This window comes from Hyla sarda, chromosome 7 (genome assembly GCF_029499605.1).
Source record: "Hyla sarda isolate aHylSar1 chromosome 7, aHylSar1.hap1, whole genome shotgun sequence".
In the NCBI taxonomy this organism is placed as follows: domain Eukaryota; kingdom Metazoa; phylum Chordata; class Amphibia; order Anura; family Hylidae; genus Hyla; species Hyla sarda.
Genome location: NC_079195.1, coordinates 43,443,838 through 43,460,630, shown reverse-complemented (window position 1 = coordinate 43,460,630; position 16,793 = coordinate 43,443,838). Strand labels below are relative to the sequence as shown.

Genomic DNA, 16,793 nt, shown 5'->3' with positions numbered 1-16,793 from the left:
GACAAGTCGAATTTACTGTAAGTTCGCTCATCTCTAATATCCTCTGCAAAGTTTTTTTTTATAAATCTCCCCTGAGGGATACCAATATCTTGAGATGCAAACCACCGGTTAAGTCACTGTTTGGTGACCACTCGTGTAAAGTGCATGGGGCCGCGAGGAAGAGAACAGCATTTTGAAACCTCTTGGTTTTCTCCCTCTCCCCATGTAGAACATATCTAGGAAAAAACCACCCGAATCTGAAACAAGTGTCTATACACAGATTTTACTTTGTTCACTTACTTTTAGCCTGGGGAAATGGATGGACTATGTAAAATTCCTCAAAAATTGTTGCAAAATTTTTGTTAGTCCTCTTGCATTAAAACTAAACGTCATCACTTCGATCACATCTTGGTAACTTTTGTTTCAATCCCAATTTAGGGTTGTACAGAGGCTAGTTGGTTCCAGAATAACACTTTTGGACCCAATTATGTATGGCTGGGCGGTATACCGGTTCATACCGAATACTGAAATTTTTGTGCTGCACGATATGAATTTTTCCCCATACCTCAATACCGGTTTGGCCCCTCCCCCTTGGAATGAATGAATTATCAGCCCGCTGCGTTGTCCCCACATCGGGGAACTACTCACATGTCACCTGCCAGCACTATTCTGCTCCCCGCTTCCCCAAATCATGTTACCCGCCAGCGCCGTTCTGCTTCCCACCCCCCCCCCAAATCATGTTACCCGCCATTGCTGTTCTGCTCCCCCCCAATTAATTATCAGCCCAGCTGGTTACTACTCACATATGTCACCCGCAAGCACTGCCCTCCTCCTCTTTGTTGCGGGCCACCGGTGCCGGAACTCTATACTGTACGCCAGTGGTCTCCAATCTGCGGACCACTGCTGTACGTTGTATCCCTATGCCCGGGCTGCAAAAGATAAACAAAATACACTTTAACTTACCTACGTCGGCCTTACGCTGGGGACGGGAATGTCTGAAAGCCGTCAGCCTATCACCGGCCGGAGCGATGTCCCGCCCCGGCAGATGATAGGCTAAGCCCACTGTTCGGGGGAGCAGATCAGCACTGGCGGGTCACATCACTTGGAGGGGGTGAAATAAATACCGTTATATACTGTGGAACCGCCATAAGTTACAAAAATACCGTGATACACATTTTTGGTCATACCACCCAGCTCTACAATTATGTCTGTTGATCTACCAGTCTGTCATTTTGCCTTCATACACACTACCAATCCTTTTTCTCTTCCCCTTCTACAGATCCAGGGCAGTGACGCTGGATGGACACTGGGATACATGCTCAATTTAACCAATATGATCCCATCAGAGCTTCCTCTTTCCCCTCCGCTGTCTCATGAGGGTTATATTGGAATCATGGCCTTTTTCTCAGTTTTCTTACTATTCATCCTTTTGACTTGCTGGCTATGTTTCCGGAAGCCAAAGTGTCTACAGAAGGGCATCATTTAATAGACATCTTAAAATTGATCAATTACGAGATGGGACTGAAGAGCTGCTCCGTGGATTTGCCTTGCCATGGATTCATATGGTGACTTTGCAGACCGGATCAGCTAAGACAAGAAGGGGACATTGAGCCTTTTCTTACATTGTGGGACCATACAAGCCATGCTTGGAGCACAACTATTGTTCTTGAATGGAATATTTTATCAACTTCATATTTATGAAGCTTTTAACTAAGATTATTTTTTCAAGAGGAACATGATGGAAGACTGTGAGTAGACTGGACTAAAAAAAAATAAAAAAAAATTCTATGAACGTACCAATGGATCTTACGTTCAGAACTATAAAAAAAAAAATGATCTCAGGTGACATCATATAACTAGGTCTATTACTGTATTTTTATAAGCCCTTGTCATTTATAATAGATTGCATTCCCTTGTCCTTGTCAAGAAAGCCATAGAATTGATATTGCGTACTCCCAACACATTGAGGAAGATATATCAAAACCTGTCCAGAGGAAAAGTGGCTGAGTGGCCCATAGCAACCAATCAGATCGCTTCTTTAATTTTCAAAGAGGCCTGTAAAAAATGAAAGAAGCGATCTGATTGGTTGCTATGGGAAACTCAGAAACTTTTCCTCTGGGCAGGTTTTGATATATCTCCCCCATTATGTTTATATATAAATGCAGCAAAAACTTCAAATGGCACTGTTGTGTGAATGCTTGACCAGACACTGTGTCTTTTAGTGCGAGAAATATTTTTCACATTGAGTGAGATGAGTATTTTTTGTAGAAATCCCCTTAAGAAAGTTTTATCATCCGTCTGACCAAGGGTCAACACATTCCTAGCTTTGTTTTTGAACATTTGTTGTGTGTGTGTGTGTGTGTGTGTGTTCACCTCTTCTTACTACAGAAAACACATAAAATGTCCCAAATTCTGTGTTGATTAATTTCTTAATTACAGAGTAGACATAAAGTCAAATTATGCTGGCTGCCTTTAGCCAACACTAGGGGGAGCCTAGGAGCTAACTGCATACATTGAACTAAATAATAAAACTGTTTGCAGTATACTCCTAAGCTTTCTTTTGTAGTGGCTAGAATTCTTTATTTAACTATTTCAATGCAGGGTATTTGGAGCTCTGTATGAGTAAAATTGAACTCCAACTGATTTACAAGTATACCCTGAAGTTGATCAGTAGTAAATTAAGCTCTAAAGTCACATGGTGTTAAGAGGTGAGCATTCATCTCATCAAAATCAGAGCATGTAGCAGAGTTGAAGATAACGTTTTACATTGAAACTGCAGTCCAACTTGCGTTCAGCATGTTATAGCGCAAGAGGAGCTGAGCAGAAGGAAGTTTTGTGGGAAAAAGGTTCAGTAAAACTAGTGAATTAAAGAGGCACTGTCATTATGAAAATCTTTTATATTTTGTAGTACTACTGATAAGAACTTTTTTAAATATAAATTTATTTTAAAAGAATGTCAATTTTACTAAAAAATGAAAAATGAAAATAGCCGCCACTAGGGGTCATCTATCTTTATGCAGACAGACTACTCTGTATTTTGCAGCATACTGAATACCGGCCGTAAAGTGTGTTGGTATCCAGTATAGGAGATCACTATTGCACAACTGCAGCCTTCAGCTGTTCCTATTGGGGGTACAATCTTTGTAAAACTCTTTGTTTTAGAGCTGTATATTCTCCAGCTGTGTGCCTCCAGCTCTTGCAAAACTACAGACAAAGGATGTGTGGGCATGCTGGGAAATGTGGTTTTGCAACAGCTAAAGGCAACACTGCTCTAACACAGTGCTTTATAAATACTGCAGCTCCAGCTGTTGCAATGCAAAACTACAACTCCCAGCTTGCTTGAACAGCCAAAGCTTTCTCTGACTACTGAATGACAAAGAAGCTGGTCAGACATTCAGGGGTCTGTGAAAGCTGAATGACACACATAGTGACAGCTATGTTGATCAGCATCCAGCTTTACTAGGAACAGGAAATGTATGCATAAAAACTACTGAGCAGAGATTTCAGACTGCCAGGCTGCTCCCAGACTCCCAGCAGATGAGTCATCCACAGTGAGCGAGAAAGATGGACACGCCCCCTCCAGCAGGCAAGAATACAAAGCAAGTGAGCAAGATATAAATGCTATTTGTTAGGGATATATAGGTCCTAGACACATAACAATTTTATGTACATGATCAGGATTAGGTACTGAGTAACATATTTTTTTTTTTTATTGGCACTATGACAGGTACGCTCTAAAGGAGAATTGTGGCATAAATTTTTTAAGTCCCCCTGTGCCCAGGCTGCAAAAACATAAAAAAATAACTTTAACTCACCTTCCTAAATTCCTCTATTGTGGAGATATCGGCATCTCATTCCTTCAGTACTGCAGGCTTCTGGCTTCTTAGGCTCTAGACATCACAGTGGAGGCAGCGTATCGCTGGCTGCAGCGATGTCCCGCCTCGGCCGGTGATAGGCGATAGGCTTAACGTCATGTAAGGAGTCCGGGCAGCAGGAAGAAGGTGGGGCCCGGGCTCCTAACATGACAGTGCACTCAGTCTATCACCGGCCGAGGCTGGACATCGCTGCGGCTGGCAATACGCTGCCTTCGGCTGTCCAGGCCTACTGGGAGTTGTAGTTTTGCAACAGCTGGAGGCACACTGTTTGGAAAACACGGTACTAAATCTTTTTCCTATGTCAATCTGTTTATCTCCTCCAGCGTTTTAACATGCACTCTGCCTCTATCCCTGCATATGACATCTCTATCAGACCGTTGTCTGACCATATATTTGTTTATGTAGGTCCAATAATGAAAGGATTCAGTGGATCTAATGTAAGAAACATAATTAGCACTAACATCTATTTTTCATCAACTTTTGGCAAATTATGTTATATATATATGAATACACCAGCCTAAAAGATGTCCGCTATAATACACAGCCAATGGTCTGATGTAACCATTGGAATACACTGGTTATGGTGGGCATTGCATGTGAGCCTGGCTTTGCAAGAATATACACCCTTATAAAGTATATTGCACACTGACAGTGACATTCCTGGTAAGCATGGTGGCACAGTAGAGGGCAGTGCCCGCGGTCCAGTAGGACAAAGTCATACCCTATACATGTAGTAGCAGTGGTTGCAGCTATGTCTGGTCTGGGAGAAATTTGAAAGAGAAATTATTCTAAAAAAAACAACAACAACAATTGAGTGTTTTATGTACTTTATAAAATGTATGTAGTTCTATATGACATAAAATAAACATATCAGGTTTCTTAGTTTTTTATTCCTTTATTTATATGTATTAATGTACTGCCCAAACGATTGGTCTCAGGCTATTGTTTGCTGTGTTCACAAACTAAGGGTCCTATTACACGTCTCAGCCAACAGATCGCAACGTATTGACATGTCATAGAGTATCTGTAAGCTCTGTTGGCCACTAAGAGCTGCAGATACTGTTGGATAACTGTAAGGGTATAAAAGCAAACTGTACCTTTCAGGAAGCTGATGGTGGTTGCCAAACATTAAATTTGCCTTTTGTGTCAAGTAGGCAGAGTCAAGTGCCAAATTCTGGCATGTCTCGCCATGGACTCCCTGCCCCTCAGTAATTAACATACAGAGCCCTGTACATCAGTCAAGGTGGGGCTGAAAGGTGAGGGTGGGTAAGGAGGCATGCTGCCAGGCTGTGGCACTTGAATAGCTGGACTCCACCTCTTTGACACTTGGTTGAGAAACGGCAATTTTTTAAATTAAATAATCCTCATTCGTGGATCACACATCATCCTGTGTAAGGACCACATGAACGATTCAAAAATCATTTGTGGGGCAGATAATAGGTTTCAAATTGATCGGTGCCTGCATTGGGCAGTATCATGGATCAGTCCAATGAACTGGACAACGAGAGTTGGCATAAGACACACCCCTCTTGTTGTCCAGTTCATTGGACTTATCCATGAAAAACTGGATTCTTGCCACTTAAGGTCATATATATTCATGTTAAAATAATTTATGCTATATCGCAGGTTTTATGTGAACTGACAACTAGTGAGTTGAACTGCAAACAGGTCCAAAAAAACGGCATTTCATGGTATATTTGCACTGGTGATGTCACTGACTGAAGTTATCTCGGGTATAGTGAGGAACAGGGTTATCTGGGTTGGGCTAGTGATTTCAGAAAAGGATCAACAGGGTTATCTGGGAAGGACTGGTGATGTCATAGATCGGAGATCAGGGTTACCTGGGGGAGGTTAGTGATGTCACAGAGAAGGGCAGAGTCATCTGGGGAAGTCCAGTGATGTCAGAGGGTGAGAAGCTGGACTGTCTAAGAATGGCTAGTAATATTACAGGGTGAGGAGCTGGATCGTCTATGGAAGTCTAGTGATGTTACAGAGTGGGGAGCTGGATCGTCTAATGCTGTCTAGTGATGTCACAGGGGGAGGAGCTGGATTGTCTAGGGATAGCTAGTGATGTCACAGAAGGAGCTGGATTGTCTAGGGATAGCTAGTGATGTCACGGAAGGAGCTTGATTGTCTAAGGATAGCTAGTGATGTCATGGTAGGAGCTGGATTGTCTAGGGATAGCTCGGGATGTCACAGAAGGAGCTGGATCGTTCAATGCTGTCTAGTGATGTCACAGGGTGAGGAGCTGGATTGTGTAAGGATAGCTAGGAATGTCATGGAAGGAGCTGGATCGTCTAATGCTGTCTAGTGATGTCACAGAAGGAGCTGGATTGTGTAAGGATAGCTAGTGATGTCATGGTAGGAGCTGGATTGTCTAGGGATAGCTAGTGATGTCACAAAAGGAGCTGGATTGTCTAAGGATAGCTAGTGATGTCATGGTAGGAGCTGGATTGTCTAAGGATAGCTAGTGATGTCATGGTAGGAGCTGGATTGTCTAGGGATAGCTAGTGATGTCATGGTAGGAGCTGGATTGTCTAGGGATAGCTAGTGATGTCACAAAAGGAGCTGGATTGTCTAAGGATAGCTAGTGATGTCATGGTAGGAGCTGGATTGTCTAAGGATAGCTAGTGATGTCATGGTAGGAGCTGGATTGTCTAAGGATAGCTAGTGATGTCATGGTAGGAGCTGGATTGTTTAATGCTGTCTAGTGATGTCACATGGTCAGAAGCTGGATTGTCTTAGGATGGCTTGTGATATCACAGGATGAGGAGCTGGATTGTCCAAAGATTGCTGGTGATATCTCAAAGTAAAGTGCAAAGTCATCAATGGAGTGTTCCAGGATAAGATATCCTTTTTAACCCCACCTCAGCCTGGTTATATCTGCTGATTCAGCGCATTGTTGTCTTTTGCACCGCACACCTTTAAGGCTTCCATCAGGTCCCCTTTAAGTCATTATTGATCTGTTTTGATGTTCTGCTGTAATGAATGTTTTTCAGTCTTCTACTGCGGAACCAATCTAGATTTTCTGTCTCTGAACGGGAGAAGTTTTAATCACGGCTTGTAAGTCACCGGCTGTAAACATCGCTCTTGTAATTATACGTGTTGTGCATCTCTGGCAGCTGTAATCGCCGAAGATGGTGAGCGCTGATACGGAACTACCACGTTTCATCATCTCACTGCAACTTCTCTCTTTCTTAAAGGTACAGTAACTGTACAGTCCACTATATTATTGAATTTAATTGACAAACACCTCTTACCTTAAGTCAGTGTTTCCAAACCAGGGTGCCTCCAGCTGTTGCAAAACTACAACTCTGAGCTTGCCCGGACAGCCTTTGGCTGTCCGGGCATGCTGAGAGTTGTAGTTTTGCAACAGCTGGAGGCACACTGCTTGGGAAACACTGGCAAAGAGAAGAAGTGCCTATCGTGTTAACTCTTTAATCACTACATAAAAAGAAAAGTTTTACAACTTTCTAATATACATCGGGGGACATATTCAAAACTATGTGTGATTTTTGTGCCAGTTTTTACCGAGCTTTGTGTGCAAATCGGCAAAAAGCGTACAAAAGACACACTGCATTTTCAGAGGAGTTGACATAAAAAAAGCAAAAATGTGCGCAAATGTGGGTGCATTGTCAAATTTAGTCCAGGTTATACAGCATTTTTCAAGGGGTAAAATTTCTGCCACAAAGTTTACACTGCCTTTGTCATGGTGTGAAAATGTAAAGAACAAATATATATATATATATATATATATATATATATATATATATATATATATATGTATATATATAAGAACAAAGACGAGGTCCGGCATCAGGATGGTTGCAGATAAAAGCTTGCATTACTTTATTGAAGATGTCGCAGTACAAGGTAGGACATCTGACGCGTTTCGCACATAAATGTGCTTAATCGTAGACTGACAAACAATCACATAGACCAGCTTAAAATACACATAGTGCTAGTCACATGACTAACCACGTAACAGTTACCATCATACATAAAACCTGGAGCTAAGATTTCCTTAAATGATCATTATCCACCAGTCCATACACATTAGGGAAACATCATGCACTGCGTCAAAATTGTAAACCCCCAAAACGGCGCAGATGTGTGCCCCGATACAAATTATGGCACAACCAAATCATTGGCAATGATTTGGTTGTGCCATAATTTGTATCGGGGCACACATCCTCTGAATGCTCCAGAGGAAGTTGTGTAGTTTTTTTTTTTATCTGACCACAGTGCTCTCTGCTGACACCTCTGTTCATGTCAGGAACTGTCCAGAGCAGGAGCAAATGCCCATAGCAAACCTCTTCTGCTCTGGACAGTTCCTGACATGGACAGAGGTGTCAGCAGAGAGCACTGTGGTCAGATAAAAAAAAAAACTACACAACTTCCTACAGCAGCGTTATCGCAACTAAAATGCAGCATGTGAACACAGCCTAAAAATAGGCAAATATTTCACTCACCTCCTCCACAAGAATATCTTGTTTCAGCATGTGAAAATCTTTTTTGGAAGGATTTTTTTTCACATTTTTGGCTTATTGTAGTAGGCGTCTTCTTACTCACATCAGTATTGGGTTTGAATTACGATGTTTTAGATGAATCTTTTTTTGGTGGACTCCTTAGGCTATGGTCACATGCTGGAGCGTCCACATTCCGTAATCTCTGTAGTCCGTAATCTCATAGACGGCTCTGCATTTTGTGCGGAGTCCGCAGAAAGAAGGAAAGTGTTCATTCTTTCTGCGGACACGGAAATCGGAATTTCTGTGGCGGAAACATCTGGCACCGAAATTCTGGCATGTTCACAGTGCAGCAGAATCCCGGTAAATTTAACCGGACTCTGCTGCAGCAGAATCTCCGTGTGGAATTCTGATGCAAAATTCAGCACGGAAATTCTGACGTATGAACATGGCTTCACCCATCTTATGTTCTCACTATTTATGGTTTGCCTTATCCCGCTTTAATTATTCAGGATTTTACATTGGCGCAAAAAGTATAAAAATTAATTATGGAGATAAATGTAAAAAAGTTATGCAAAACCGAAGGCTTATATATTTTCAAAGCAACACAAGTGGCTATGAAAATGCGTTGAGAGAAAAAAAGGTGTGATTGAAATTACTGTACAGGTTTTTGAATATTTCCCCCTGTGGCCTTGTTCACATAATGCTTGGAAATTCCGTAGCAGCAGAGTCCTGTTGTTTTTCAATAGGATTCTGCTGCACCGTGCACACAGCGGAATTTCAGCGACAAAAACATCTGCCATTGAAATCTCCATTATGGCCTCCACTGAAAGAGTTGACATGTTTGTGGAATCCGCTTTGAAATACATTGAGGTCTATGGAGATGGCGCATTTCCAAGCAGACCTAGCTGTCTGCGGAACGTCAGGAGGAAATTTTCCGGCAGACATTCCCCCAAAAATATGCTGTGTGAACATAGCCTTTGTGTTTCAATTCCTTAACATTTTCTAAATATTTGCTTGCTGTCAGGGAATGAGAAGGCTCCCAATCACATTCAGCGAAGTGTCCAGAGGAAAAGGTGCTGAGTTGCCCATAGCAACCAATCAGATCGCTGCTTTCATTTTTCACAGGCCTTTTCAAAAATGAAAGAAGCGATCTGATTGGTTGCTATGGGAAACTCAGCAACTTTTCCTCTCGACAGGTTTTGATAAATCTCCCCCCGAGTTCCGTTCTTGGTATAGAAGTGATACAAACGTGTCTAGGCCAGAAAAGGCTCCGAGCATAAACACAGCAACAATAGTCGTCTCTGATTGTTTGTTACGATATAAACATTTTTTTTTATAGATATATAAACCTCTTTTAGTAAACTGCGGTGTAATCCACATCATGTGACCTCTGCTTCACGCACCTGTAGCGCTCGGGGATTGTGTTCCTTAGACTCGAAACCTTCACACCACTTTTGATTTCTACCCTAAATGAATAGAAACCTTTCCCACCATTGTTCTGTGCATTCCTTAATGTGACACCCCTAGCAACTTAATAACCGTAACCAGGAGCTTGTTACCGTATAACATGTTATATTGGTAGAGAGGCAGGGATTAAGATCAAAGTAATATAAGGCATCTGGTGTGGGCCTCGGCTCCTGGTGACAGGTATTAAAGTGCTTAAAACCAGTCCCAACCAGTCCCGCCTTATACTGGGGGCTCTACATGACTTTGATATTAATCCCAGCCTCCAGTTACCTGATGTAATGCACAATGATACGTGTTTATAGGTGTTTAGGTTCTCAGAATGGTGTTTGTAAAGGTCTGTAGAGTTCCTCCTGCACACTTGGTACCTGTCCTGAAGGTTCTACCCTTAGTTATCCAACAAATATATCCTTAATATAAGCACATTCCTATCTCTGTATTAGACTGCATGTCCTGGTCCTATGACGCTGCCAGGGCCAGGATTTGCAGCCTCAAAGCGTGTCATATCAAAGAAAATAATAATGCTTCTATATGTCACTCCCTAGGTCATGCAGATGCTTTATATGTCTTTTTATGTGTCTAGCCTCTGAATTTGGCTCACAAATCCCTTTGTTCTACTGCTCACTCATTCTGACATCCACTGCTCAGGAAGGGGCATGTCCGAGGGAAGCACTGAGCCCGCCTTCTCTCACCATGCATTCACTTTCTCCCTGAGTCTGCTGTGCTCTGCTGGGTCTCTTCATCCAACCACCACAGGCTGCTCTGTAACCCCTTCCTTTATGTTTTCATTCTGCAGTTGACCGTACAGAGATCTCTCCCATGATCTATTTATACCCAGGACTGTATCAATAACAAGGGGGCATCCTCTACGTCTAGAGGAAAGAAGGTTTCTACACCAGCACAGACGGGGGTTCTTTACTGTAAGAGCAGTGAGACTGTGGAATTCTCTGCCTGAGGAGGTGGTCATGGGGAACTCTGTAAAAGAGTTCAAAAGGGTCTGGATGCATTTTTGGAGAATAATAACATCACTGGTTATGTATACTATATCTATAGGGACAGAACGTTGATCCAGGGATTTATTCTGATGCTATATTTGGAGTCGGGAAGGAATTTTTACCTATAGTATGAGGGTTTTTTGCCTTCCTCTGGATCAACTCAGTAGGGAAGCATTAGGGTTATAGGTTGAACTTGATGGACTTTTTTTAACCTTATGAACTATGTAACTAATTCTGGTAGGACAGGAGTGAGCACAGCGGAGTGCTATTTCCATTCCCACTTCCTGGACTTTGTCCCAGTCTGTGCTTCAGCTGGGACAAGGATGATGCTGCAGCCGGACAGGATCATGTCCTGGATGGTATGGGGACCCCTAGTGGCCTCTTTTTTTTTTTTTTTTTAATAAGCCAGAATTTCTATAAAAAGGAGATACATTTCTTATGAAGTATTTTTGAGAGGTTAAAGAGTACCTATCATCAACTAAACTGACCCTGACACTCACTAACACTATCCTTGTCTTAATTTCTACTTAAAAATGCTCAGAAATACCTTCCCCCCCCTCACTAAGGCTGCTCATTTCTTCTACTGTGAGCAAGGGAGGAAGGGGGAGTGACCCAGCAGGCGCAACTTCATCTGAAGCCTGGTTGGGCTCACTTCTGCCCTTCTTCCCCTCTTTCTATATATATATATATATATATTAGTGTTTCACAACCATGGTGCCTCCAGCTGTTGCAAAGCTACTACTAGCAGCTGGGGGCACCCTATTTGTGAAACATTAATGTTCAAACATATGCCTATCACTTCCTTGGATTAAGAAGACCTCAGATCAGAGAAAAGGATGGCAGATCCGATCCTCATTCAGAGCAGCGCTGCACTGACATATAGCCAGCGCGCGTCGGCTCTCCTTCTCAGGCAGTAGGAGCCTGATGATGCAGCCGGCCATGTCAGGAACGCTCTCTGCTGCGCGCTCAGCACGAGCTCCCGCCTATTTCATTGACAGGCAGGCAGCAGGGCCGTGCGCGTCACGTGGTCTGGCTGCCAGGCTGGGAAACACTGCCCTATAGGGTTATGTTTGTCTGAATGCTGCAATACTGGACTCATAATGCCATTTATCCCCTTTCATAATAGCAACAAGCACTGTCACACTAGCTTAATACAGATGTATATTTATAACCCACGGTTGTGCCACGACTTGCGACTTGATACAGGCTTTAAAGGGGTACTCCTGTGAAAAAGAACGTTAAACAGATTTGTAAATTACTTCTATTTAAAAAAAATCTTAATCCTTCCAGTACTTATCAGCTGCTGCATACTACAGAGAAAGTTCTTTTCTTTTTAAATTGCTTTCCAGTCTGACCACAGTGCTCTCTGCTGACACCTCTGTCTGTCTCAGGAACTGTCAAGAGCAGGAGAGGTTTGCTATGGGGATTTGCTCCTACTCTGAACAGTTCCTGACATGGACAGAGGTGTCAGCAGAGAGCACTGTGGTTTGACTGGAAAGAAATTTAAAAAGAAAAGGACTTCTTGTGGAACATACAGCAGCTGATAAGTACTGGAAGGGTTAAGATTTTTAAATAGAAGTAATTTGCAAATCTGTTTAACGTTCTGGCACCAGTCGGAGTACCCCTTTATAAATATGGCCTTATTAGACCAGTGCGAACCCAGCCTAAGGCCCTATTCACATGTGCATTGTGGCTCCTATTGACAGTAGATATAGTTCCTTCCCCTCTCTCCCCTATACTTTTGCTGATGCGCTCTCTTCCTTGTGGTTTTTCTGTTTAACTAAGCAAATATTTAAGGAAGTGGCCATCTGTGCTGTGATCATCGCTGCGGCGTCCTGGATGGCAACGCAGAGATTACAAATAATAGGAACAAGCTATTGTGCCGCCCTGCCATAGTGATATAGAAAACATCTGGAAACATTTCGGTGGGGCGGGGGAGGATCGGGAATTTACCATTGGCTACACCAGCGCAGGGTGTTAAAATTGAACAATTTTTTGCGCAAGCCCTGCACTAAAAAAATTGCGCAATTTTGCCACTCTGCGCTGGTGCAGGGAATGATAAATTCACCCTTCAATTACATTTTCCCATGTAACATCCACTATAAGGGTATGTTCACACTATGGCAATTCCAAGCAGAAATTCCGATGCTGCAACCTCCCATTGAAATTCAAATTCCATACTCTGACGAAAGAATGAACATTTGCAAATCTGTTTAACTTTCTGGCACCAGTTGATATAAAAAATAAAATAAATTTTTTTTTCCAGCGGAGTACCCCTTTAACTCCTTCAGGACGAAGGGCGTACCTGTACACCCCTCGCCTGCTCCTGGTGTTTAAAGGGGTTATCCAGGAAAAAACAGTTTTTTTTTTTTATATATCAACTGGCTCCAGAAAGTTAAACAGATTTGTAAATGACTTCTATTAAAAAATCTTAATCCTTTCAGTACTTATGAGCTTCTGAAGTTAAGGTTGTTCTTTTCTGTCTAAGTGCTCTCTGATGACACGTGTCTCGGGAACCGCCCAGTTTAGAAGCAAATCCCCATAGCAAACCTCTTCTAAACTGGACGGTTCCCGAGACACGTGTCATCAGAGAGACCTTAGACAGAAAAGAACAACCTTAACTTCAGAAGCTCATAAGTACTGAAAGGATTAAAGATTTTTTGATAGAAGTAATTTACAAATCTGTTTAACTTTCTGGAGCCAGTTGATATATTCAAAAAAGTTTTTTCCTGGATAACCCCTTTAAAACGGGGTCACACCGTGACCCCGCATCACACCGGGTTGGTCCCAGCTGCTATTCATAGCCGGGACCCTGGGCTAATAGTGTGCGGCAACGATTGTTTTGCCGCGCGCTATTAACCCTTCAGACACGGCGATCAAAGTTGATCGCCGCGTCTAAAAATGAAAGTAAACGCTTCCCGGCAGCTCAGTCGGGCTGATCGGGACATCGGGATAAAATCGCGATGTCCCGATCAGCTAGGACGCGAGCGGAGACCCCCTTACCTTGCTCAGTCGCGTCCGATCGGCGTTTGATTGCTCCAAGCCTGAGCTACAGGCTTGAGCAATCGAGCCCCTATCTTGCTGATCCATGCAAAGCAATGGCTTTGCAGGGATCAGAGTAAAAGATCAGTGTGTGCAGTGTTATAGGTCCCTATGGGAGATATAACACTGCAAAAAAAAGTGGGAAAAAAAAGTGAACAAAGGTCATTTAATCCCTTCCCTAATATAAGTTTGAATCACCCCCCTTTTCCCATAAAAAAAAACCTGTCTAAATAAAAATAAACATGTGTGGTATCGCCACGTGCGGAAATGTCCGAACTATAGAAATATTTTGTTAATTAAACCGCAAGGTCAATGGCGTATGTGCAAAAAATTCCAAAATTCCAAAATAACGTCTTTTTGGTCACTTTTTATATCATGAAAAAATGAATAAAAAGTGATCAAAAAGTCCGATTAATACAAAAATTGTACCGATAAAAACTTCAGAACACGGCGCAAAAAATGAGCCCTCATACCTGCCCGTATGTGGAAAAATAAAAAGTTATAGGGGTTAGAAGATGAGAATTTTTAACATATACATTTTCCTGCATGTAGTTATGATTTTTTTCAGAAGTGCGACAATTTCCAACCTATATAAGTAGAGGATCATTTTAACCGTATGGACCTACAGAATAATGATAAGGTGTCATTTTTACCGAAAAATGCACTTCGTAGAAACGGAAGCCCCCAAAAGTTACAAAATGACATTTTTTCTTCAATTTTGTCGCACAATGAATTTTTTTTCCATTTCGCCATGAATTTTTGGGTAAAATGACTAATGTCACTGCAAAGTAGAATTGGTGGCGCAAAAAAATAAGCCATAATATGGAATTTTATGTGCAAAATTGAAAGCGTTATGATTTTTAGAAGGTGATGAGGAAAAAATGAAAATGCAAAAACGGAAAAACCCTGCGTCCATAAGGGGTTAAACCCAAAGTGGATTGCCGTAACAGGCAAACGGATGAGATGTTGCGGATTTGTACTGCATATTTGACCACTTTCAATGGAGCAGAAGAACTTGAAGCTGTTCTGCGGCGGAATTCTGAAGGAACAAAGATCTGCATTGCGTGAACCCAGCCTAATTTGTTCCCTTAATCTAAGAATAAACGTTATTCCCTAGGAGAGTGTTTCCCAACTGGTGCACCTCCAGCTGTTGCAAAACTACAACTCCCAGCATGCCCGGACAGCCTTTGGCTGTCCGGGCATGCTGGGAGTTGTAGTTTTGCAACAGCTGGAGGCACCCTGTTTGGAAAATAAGTAGCTGATCCGTGGATCATCCCCTATAAATGCAGCACACACCGCACATGGCTCTGTATCGCCCTCTGTTGGTCACGAGGGATATTTACAACTCGAACTCCGCAGTTCACACTTTAATCTTCATATGTCCGCAGAAAGCCCCTGGTTGATAATATTATGCAACCTAGAAAGGATTCCCCAGACATCGCACTAAGCAAAATGATTTCAAAGGCATTTTATTAATAATAAACCACAATCCCAAAATACATTTCCATGGCACATTTCCTCTTTCAGTTCTATCATTTATGTCACAATCTTTGTGACATTTTGTCCTTTGTTTTGGGCCCTGACATGCGAAGCGGCGAATGCTTCCATCACATATATGGAGATCAATAGCAAATAATGCAAATGCTAGTCAGGCTATGTATATCTAGCTCTAATATGGGGGCACTGTGCTGAGGTCTTTTATGGTAACATTATGACTGTCTTTGTTATAGAGACACTGCGGCTGGCTGTTATGGGGGCACTGCTGCAGCCTATGTTATGGGCCCACTGTGGCAGGCTATGTTATGGAGACACTGTGGCAGGCTATGTTATGGAGACACTGTGGCAGGCTATGTTATGGAGACACTGTGGCAGGCTATGTTATGGGGGCACTGCTGCAGCCTATGTTATGGGCCCACTGTGGCAGGCTATGTTATGGAGACACTGTGGCAGGCTATGTTATGGGGGCACTGCTGCAGCCTATGTTATGGGCCCACTGTGGCAGGCTATGGAGACACTGTGGCAGGCTATGTTATGGAGACACTGTGGCAGACTATGTTATGGAGACACTGTGGCAGGCTATGTTATGGAGACACTGTGGCAGGCTATGTTATGGAGACACTGTGGCGGCATATGTTATGGGGGCACTGTGGCAGGCTTTGCTATGGGGACACTGTGGCAGCCTATGTTATGGGGACACTGTGGCAGGCTTTGTTATGGGGGCACAGTGGCAGCCTATGTTATGGGGACACTGTGGCAGGCTTTGTTATGGGGCACTGTGGCGGCATATGTTATGGAGACACTGTGGCAGGCTTTGTTATGGGGGCACTGTGGCAGGCTTTGCTATGGGGGCACTGTGGCAGCCTATGTTATGGGGACACTGTGGCAGGCTTTGTTATGGGGCACTGTGGCAGCATATGTTAGGGAGACACTGTGGCAGGCTATGTTATGGGGGCACTGTGGCAGGCTTTGCTATGGGGGCACTGTGGCAGCCTATGTTATGGGGACACTGTGGCAGGCTTTGTTATGGGGGCACTGTGGCAGGCTATGTTATTGTGGCATTGTGATTGGCTATGTTATGGGGACAATGTGGATGGCTATTTTATAGGGGCACTGTGATTGGTTATGTTATGGGGGCACAGTATTTGAGTATTTTATGGGGGCACTGTAATTTACTATGTTACAGAGACACTGTAATTGGCTTTGATATGGGGCACTGCAATCGGTTATGTTATAGGGGCATTGTGGCTGGCTATATTATAAGGGCACTGTGGCAGGGTATGGTATGGGGACACTGTGATTGGCTATGTTATAGGGGCATTGTGATTGGCTATGTTATGGGGCCTCTGTATTTGGCTATGTTATATAGGACACTGCGATTGTCTATGTTATAGGGGCATTGTGGCTGGCTATATTATAGGGGCACTGTGATTGGCTGTTATGGGGCTCTGTGATTGGCTATGTTAAAGGAG

General features: G+C 42.9%; 1 protein-coding gene across 1 annotated transcript in view; it reads left to right on the top strand.

The window, feature by feature from the left end:
• Nucleotides 1-4,730, top strand: part of ENTPD1 (ectonucleoside triphosphate diphosphohydrolase 1) — a 117,191-nt gene extending 112,461 nt beyond the window's left edge. The window contains exon 10 of the mRNA XM_056532774.1: nucleotides 1,259-4,730. Coding sequence (XP_056388749.1) covers nucleotides 1,259-1,465 — 207 coding nt within the window. The 3' untranslated portion in view covers nucleotides 1,466-4,730. The remainder of the gene's footprint in view (nucleotides 1-1,258) is intronic.
• The last annotated feature ends 12,063 nt before the right edge of the window (nucleotides 4,731-16,793 follow it).